This window comes from Chaetura pelagica, unplaced genomic scaffold (assembly GCF_000747805.2).
Source record: "Chaetura pelagica isolate M959 unplaced genomic scaffold, ChaPel_1.0 scaffold152, whole genome shotgun sequence".
NCBI lineage: Eukaryota > Metazoa > Chordata > Aves > Apodiformes > Apodidae > Chaetura > Chaetura pelagica.
The window spans coordinates 486,922-495,079 of record NW_009952434.1 but is presented as its reverse complement, the minus strand read 5'-3'; the positions used below and the strand labels follow the sequence as shown (position 1 = coordinate 495,079).

Here is an 8,158-nt window from a genome sequence, read left to right as displayed (position 1 = left end):
ACTGAATTCAGCTGCTCAGACTGATAGGTTGAATCTGTGGCTGGATAGCCAGAGGTTTCAGGAAGAAAACCAGTCTAGAGGAAACTTCCTGTTGCCTTTGAGTTCTTATCTAAAATGGCACCCTGCCAAATGGCTCCTTCCAGGGGAAAGCCACCCTTTTGGAGATTTAAGCAAGCATTGCAGTGAGGAGGATATATTGTCATAGAAAATTGCTGCCAGACTCCAGCGCTGATTTCAGAAAGGGAATTAATGCCTTTTATTTCAGTAGCCCTGTCATTCCATTAGTGTGGAATTGGTTCCCAGAGCCTGTTAGGACATCAAGGAGGAAAAGGACAGAGAATGGTAAAGCCACCCTCTAAAAATACAGGAAAGAAGAGGTTATGCATTAAGGGAAAGCCACTACATTAAAAAATTGGTGCTACCTGAACATTTATCAGGTGCCACTACACCTGTGTGTGCTCAGCCTTTTGGAGCTTCCTTACTGAACATGTTAAAGCACGGGCTGGTGTCTGGAAGAAGAGCAAGGACTTCCATTGCATGAAACTTGGGATCTGTGGTTCACCTGGGGTGCTATATCTAGAATACAAAAAAATGAAAATCAGCCGTGACAAGCCCAGGGCTCAGCTGGGGACATGGACTCTTTGATGACAGCTCCAAGCAGAGGGGTGTGAGTGTCAGGCTGTGGCTGTCAGCAGGTGTCAGAGCTGTGAGGGAAGGTGAGTGTGCCTGGGTCACGTTCTTGGCAGTGACAATGTGGCAGAGCCAGAGGGCTGATTTTTCAGTTGGAAGAGGAGAAGGAGAAGACTGCAAATGGGCCCAGGGAGAAGAGATTTGCCACAGATGGGGGTTGTTCCAGTGCAGCCATTGCAGCTGCAGCAATAGCAGATTTTGGAGAAGATACAGAGAGTTTTCTTTGTGGAAGCAACACCAGCAGAAGCCTTTGGATACCAGGAATTAGGACAAACATGTCAGTCTTCTGGAACTTCTCAATTGACCATTAGTAAACCTGGCACTCCTTGGGCAGGGCAGGAAATTGCCTTGGCACTTCTGTGTTGCAGCAGCTCTTGCAGACCACACGCCCTGCACGCTGGGCCAGGACCTACATCTGATGGTGCTGCTGTTACCCTGAATCTCAGGAAGGACTTCTGGATTCTGCTGTTCTGTGGGAATATTTGCCCCATGAAGGTGGCCTCTTGAGCTATTTCTTTTCAGGGAGCAAGCTTGGAGCCAGCTGTGGTTTAACATCTCCAGACTTGGGTGTTCGTGTTCCAGCTTTGCCTACTGAGCCAGTACTTGGTTGGACAAATATTAATCATGGAACTCAGACTCTCAACTATGTACTTGCTGTGAAGGATCTCAGATATGAGAGTGCACGTAAACAGCTGATAAAGAGAGCTGGTGTAAGGTTGATTGCTGAAACACCTTGTTTTTCAGTGTTACAAGTTCCCACAGATTATGAGATGAGACAGTTTCCATCTGTAAGGCAGAAACATTTCTCGTGGCTTTGGAGGAAGCGCAACACAAAAATATGCATTTAACTGTTGATCTCAGGACCCTGAACCCCGGACTACTTGACAGTGATGGTCCAAGGATCTTTTTGGATACACTGCACCAAGAGAAGTCCCCTTTTAGAAAACAGCTCCCTCTCCCTGGCTTTGATAAAATTTCTGCAGTAGGAAGCGTCCTACAAGAACCAAGTTACCAAACTGATGTATGGCTTTCCCTTAATCCCTCACCCCTGGCTTTCCAGCTTCCAACACCACTGCCCATGCTGTATGCACACTGCTAGGTGCCAGCTGCCATGTTTTACGTTTATTTTTAAATTAATTATTCAAGAGTTTGAGCACAGGAACACCATGAACAGGCCAGGAATTGCTCAAGAGATTTGCTTACTCCTGCTGAGGCTCATCAAGTTCTTCTGCAACTCCAGCTTTCAAACTCATCTTCTACGGGATCACTTGAAGGAGGAAATAGCTGCTCTGTGAACCTCTCCCTTTTATATGTTAAAGTAACTTTAAATCACTAGAAGGTGGAGCAGCTCCCTCCTGGGAGGGAGAATGGGGCCATTCTCAGCTTGTTCCAGTGATCCCAGATATCAAACGGGTGCAAGATTCTTGGTATGCAGGTGAGGCCAGTAAAGAACTGCAGGGCTTAGTCCAGTGCTGCCATCGGTCACATCCTGCTGGCTCTGCAGAGCATCAGGAAGCATTTTCAAACCAAAGGGTGTCAGCATTGCTCTTGGCCTGGGAGATGGGGGAAGTACCTTAAGTCTTGAACCAGATTTTCTGTGGAGTGGTGTGCTCAGAGCTCAGGGCTTTGTCTTGGCCACTTCTCAAGAAGCTTTAGAGGTTGCTTTGAATAATTCCTTCTCTTTTTGTCAAAAGAAAAAAATACATCTGCACTGAAGCAGCTCTGATCTGATGAGTGCTTTGGTTCAGGGTTATTCTTTGCCAATTACAGAAACAACAGGCCAGTCAGTCCTTAGAGATTCGTTTCCGTTTCATCTTAAGGAAAAATGTCCTAATTCAGGGCCTTGAAGTGGAAATGTTGAGTTACTCCAGCTGGCCTGGGAAGCTGTGCCTGGTGGCTGTGGTAACTCATGGCTCTGGCTCTTGGACATCACTGTGGAAGGTGACCCTGACTCAGTGGCAGCCTTTGCTCTTGGGGCAGCAATCTCAGAACATTTCAGTCCATGTTCAGAGAGTATTTAACAACTAGAATCGACCAAAACAAATGTAGATTAGAAATTATGACTGTTCTGCTTTGGACAAGTTACCTTTAGCTTTTCCTACAGAGAATGAGGTGTGTTAGCAAGAGGTTCTGTGCTTCAGTCCCCATGGGGCACAGAACAGACCAGAGAGACTGTCCCAAGTGCTGTGCCACAGAGAATGCACATGGAGAGGGGCAGATGCTTGTCATGGTTTTCCTAGGGTGCAAAAAGCTTTTGTTCCCTTCTTACCCTTTGTTACAGGGTAAAGGCAGGTCAGCAAGCTGGGAATTCAGAGCAGGGAACAGGACAAGAAGGAAAAGCTTGTCAAACAAACTGGACAGACTTGCCCTGTGCTATTTTTTCTTCCCTTAGCAAAATTGATGGCACTTGTTGGCATATTTCTCCTGACCTCTAGCTACTGCATCTGTAATTCTTGATTGATTTTTTTTTCAAAAGTAGTTAAAAATCTCTTACATTAGAGCTGTGGAGAGAAAAAAAAAGTCTTTAAAATTCTTACCAACTTCATGAGAGACCTGCTGAGTGCACCAGAGTTACTCACTGTTATTCAGGCATTGGTTCTGTTGGATTCTGTTTAGCACTCAGATTGCTATGTTTTTAGAAAACAGGTTTAAAAAAAAACCCAAAAGTAAATAGGTTTTTACCAGATTTTCTTGTAAAAAACCAAAAATGTTTGAATTACCTTTTTAAAATGAAAATACTTTTATGGAGTTGAGAACTTTAAGGGGTTGGGGGGGGAGGGACTTGGTGGGTTGGGGTTTCTTGTTTGTTTGTTTTAAAGTTTTGCTTTTTTTCCCCTGTTCCTTAAACAAAATCCATTGAAATCCTGGAGAGCTCTTGGAGGCTGCTTAGAAATGTGGAAGGCAACCAGCAAAACTTAGAGCTGCTTGGGCTTTCCAAAGAGCTAAACCTCAGAGGATTCCTTTCACCCCCCCATGGTGGTGGATATAATGTTGAGTTATCCAGGAGTTTCCCACTTCCTAGGGGAAAAATGCCACCTTCTAGACTGTGAATTCCTTCTGCTTTGTATTTGAGTGTCTCTGCCCAGCAAAGCAAAGCTCTTTATTTGCCACCTGATGAAGTGTTGGCTTGTGCAAACTGAAGAAAACATGCCTGAAATTTAATTTCACTATCAGTGTTGGTGGCACATTTGGAAAAATATTTCTTGTCAAACTTCTGCATGAAGGAGCACCAGTAATTTTTTAGAATTAGATGCACAGGAATCTGTGGGACACAAAGTCTTGTTTTTGAATGTGCTAAAGGCCAAAATTGAATAGTCTCATGGACAGTGAAGAAGGGAAGAAAACCTTGCACTTAACTATTGTTTTTATTCCCTTTGTCAAGCAGTCAAAAAAACAGTCACTAATATGAGAACCCAACTTTTCCTCTCTTTATTTTAGATTTGGGAAAATTCCCTGCCAAAAATAAAATATCCTGGAAAATTCACTAGTGTTTGTGTGAGTAAAAGGTTCCAACCTTTTATTATTAATTTGTAAGAACTCTTTCATTCAGTTTTGTCCAAAAGAGTCAGATGTATTTTTGCACAGAAATGTGCAGCATTTTACTGAAGAGGGTCAGAATCACTTTTAATTTGAACTTTATCTGGTCTGGTTGCAGGTTTTATAGCATTTATTATCTTTAAAAATTATATATTAAAAAATCAAAGTCTCTGACTTCACATCCAAAAAAAAAAATACTTAAATGTTTTCAACTCTGGTGGCACCAAAAAAAGCTGTTGAATTAGACCTTAAGCCATCTTATCAAACCTTCCATGGTCATGCAGGAATGGATAATGATGGATACATGGATTAGGGAACAGCATATGATGGCAAACTTGTAGTATTGGATGGAAAAAGAAAGCAAATTATTTCCTCAAAGCAAAGTAATTCCAAACCCTTGGTCTCATGCAGCCATGCCACTCGCAAAGTGAGCATTTCCCTGCCTCTCCAAGCTTGTTGCATCCTTGATCTGCTGTCCTGCTGTTAATTGATTGCAGCTCCACATGTCTGAGCAGGGCTAAAAGCTCCTTCTCCAGATGGATCTCGTCCAACATACACTGTGCACGCCTGGCTGTGTAGATATGTCTCCTGTATGCATGTCCAGATGTCTGCATATTTGTGTGCTGGCCCCCAAATCACTCATCCTACTACAAAGCATCAGCCTTGAAGGCACATTCATCCAAACATGATGTAGATCTTTCATTTTTGCCACTTGCCTCCAAATGAGAGACTTTTTATGCAGTGGCAAATAGCCCCAAATTCTCATATATATTTTTTTACTGTCACTCTTGCTGACTTTGTTGTCACTCTCTTGGTGTGTGTATAAGCACACATGTGTATGTAAATACATATTTGTGCTTTTATACACACAAGTGTGTTTTTGCTGTACAGGTAATAAAGATGGGGGAAGGTTTTTGTGTTTTCTTAATAGGTGAAGAATTCTTGAAGACCAGAAATTGCAACTTACTGAATTTTAAAGTAAAAAAAAAAAAACCAAAACACATTAAAATTGTCCGGCTGTGGAAGATGGATCCTCATTTTTGCAGCCACTTTGAATCACAAGTTCATCTTTAAATACACTGGGTGTTTTTTGGTTTTTGTTTTTATTTTTGGTGGTGTTTTTTTGGTGGTGTTTTTTTGGTTTTTTGGTGGTGTTTTTAAAATATTTTTGAAGAGCTAACTATCCCTGGCTGTCTCCAGTCTGACAGTATTCCAATGGACTTGCTTCCTCCATTAGTTGTAAGATGTTTAAAAAGCACATCCCATGTTTGAATTGTGGATGAGAGGTTCCCTTGGCAATGGGAGGAGGAAAATTCTTTCTACCCCTTTATTATTAATTCACGGATTCAGTGTTGGTTCGGCCTACAGGAGAAGTTAACTGGAAGTCTTGGAAGATCAATATCTTTCCTGAAGTTGTCCAGGTATGTGAACATGAAGGTTGGTGGTGATTGGAAAATAATATTTAATATATCAATTGTGTATTGATTGTATATATATCAACTACCCACAGTTGATAACCCAAAAATAGGACCAATTTCTTAAGAAATGTCTTCCTTGGTGGCCTTTACAGCCACATGCAGTAGTTTTTTCTGTGCTTCAAGGTGTAGAACTGTTACTAGGGACAAAGGAGTAAACACTTGCTGACCAAACCCCTGCAGTTTTACAGTAGTTTTGGGATAGTTTTTGTGACCAGCTGATTTCAAGACGTTTCCCCCCTCAAAACACAAATTTGATTAACAGAAAGCATCTGGAAAAAAATCCTTGTGCCCTATTTATTTCTCATTTCTTTATACCATTTTTAGGGTAACTTGTAAAAAGAAGATTTCACTGATCAAGCCAGTAGAAGACTTTCAGTCCAAGAAAGAGTGAAGGCAGCTCTTGCCAAGACTGGAGGAAGTCCCTGTTGAGTGAGCCCTTAGAGCCTGAGCTTGTTCTGAAGGCCTTTCCGTTATGTCTAACCAAGGAGATGACTGCTACTTCTATTTCTATTCCACTTGTAACAAGGTCTGTTTGGGTTTCTTTTGCTTTGGGCTTTGTTTTTGTTTTTTTTTTTCCTTTTTAGTGTTTTAAGAGAGCAGAGAAGGAGGGGACAGAAAGAGCAGAAGTGGGAGGAGACCTACAAATCTCTCTGGGCTAAATAAGCAGATAGAACTGCTTCCAGTTCTGATAGTGTGGATGTTTGGGTTTTTTAGGCTGTACTGTTTTATTTTGATTTGTGTTGTTTTCCTTTTGGTGACAGGGAGACAGCTGCTCCTTCCGCCACTGTGAAGCTGCTCTGGGGAATGAAACAGTCTGTACCCTCTGGCAGGAGGGTCGCTGCTTCAGGAATATCTGCAGGTTCAGACACATGGAGATTGATGTGAGTGGTTGCTTGAAGTTGTGGTCTCCAGCTAAAGCACTGAAAGGGTTTTTAATAGCTCTGGGTGGACTGAGTGTTCTTAACATGATGGGTAGGTTAACCCACCTGAAGTGATGTGTGGGAGTGCCTATCTTTGCACACTGAGGGGTAGGAAAGCTAGGTAACATGGAATCATAGAATGGTTAAAGGTTGAAAGGGACCTTGAAGATCATCAGGTTCCAGCCTCCCTGCTATGAGCAGGGACACCTCCCACCAGACCAGGCTGCACAAGCCTCATCCAACCAGGCCTTGAACATCTGCAGGAATGGGGCTGCCACAGCCTCCCTGGGCAACCTGTTCCAGCACCTTACTACCCTCATGGTGGAGAATGTCTTCCTAATATCTAAGCAAAATCTCCCATCTTCCAGTTTAAAACCATTATCCCTTGTCCCAGGTCCCTCCCCACCTTTCCTGGAGCCCCTTCAGGCACTGGAAGGTGCTCTAAGGTCTTCCAGGAGCCTTCTCTGCTCCAGGCTGAACACCCCAACTCTGTCAGCCTGTCTTCATAGCAGAGCTGCTCCAGCCCTCGGTTCATCTTCATGGTCCTCCTCTGGACTCTCTCCAACAGCTCCATCCATATCTCTCCTGTGCTGAAGGCTCCAGAGCTGGACACATCACTCCAGATGGGGTCTCACCAGAGCAGAGGGGCAGAATCCCCGCCCTCAACCTCAAATATGTAGTTGTTGAGCTTACCCAAACTTTCTGTATATGCCCTTGAAATACTTTTAGTGATGAACTTTGATTTGGGAGGATGTTTCAGCCCTACACGGTGATAGTCCTGTCTCTGGTGTGATGTGAAACTGTTTCTTTGCAAATCTAAGATGAGTGTTACCAGGAGCTTTTCTTTCTTTCTATCTTCAGAAGAAACGCAGTGAGATTCCCTGCTACTGGGAGAACCAGCCTGTAGGCTGCCAGAAATCTAACTGTGCTTTTCATCACACAAAAGGACGTTATGTTGATGGACTCTTCTTGCCACCAAGCAAAAGTGAGTTTCTTTTCTCTTTTTTTCTTTAAGTATTAATTTTGAATGCTACTTATGAGTGAGTGTGACACTGTAGAAGACATCGAGTAACTGTTCATTTATGAGTGCAGAGAGAATCTGCAGTCATGGGCTCAGCTAAACAGAATGTAATTCTGGAGTTTAGCTATTTTCTTTCATAGAATGGTTTGGGTTGGAAGGGACCTTAAAGATCATCCAGTCCCAACCCCTCTGCATGGGCAGGGACACCTCCCACCAGACCAGGTTGCTCCAAGCCCCATCCAACCTGCCCTTCAACACTGCCAGGGATGGGGCAGCCACAGCTTCCCTGGGCAACCTGTTCCAGTGTGTCACCACCCTCACAGTAAAGAATTTCCTCCTAATGTCTTACCTAAATCTCTCCTGTTCCAGTTCTAATCTATTGCCACTTATCCTATCACTACACACCCTTGTCAGAAGTCCCTCCCCAGCTTTCCTGGAGCCCCTTCAGGCACTGGAAGGTGCTCTAAGTTCTCCCTGGAGCCTTCTCTTCTCCAGGCTGAACAGCCCCAACT

The 8,158-nt window shown here is 43.4% G+C and overlaps 1 protein-coding gene across 1 annotated transcript in view; it reads left to right on the top strand.

The window, feature by feature from the left end:
- The first annotated feature begins 6,177 nt into the window (after positions 1–6,177).
- ZC3H11A (zinc finger CCCH-type containing 11A) overlaps positions 6,178–8,158 on the top strand; it is an 11,160-nt gene continuing 9,179 nt past the window's right edge. The window contains exons 1-3 of the mRNA XM_010008315.1: positions 6,178–6,231; positions 6,467–6,586; positions 7,487–7,610. Of these exons, the coding sequence (XP_010006617.1) occupies positions 6,178–6,231; positions 6,467–6,586; positions 7,487–7,610 (298 nt within the window). The remainder of the gene's footprint in view (positions 6,232–6,466; positions 6,587–7,486; positions 7,611–8,158) is intronic.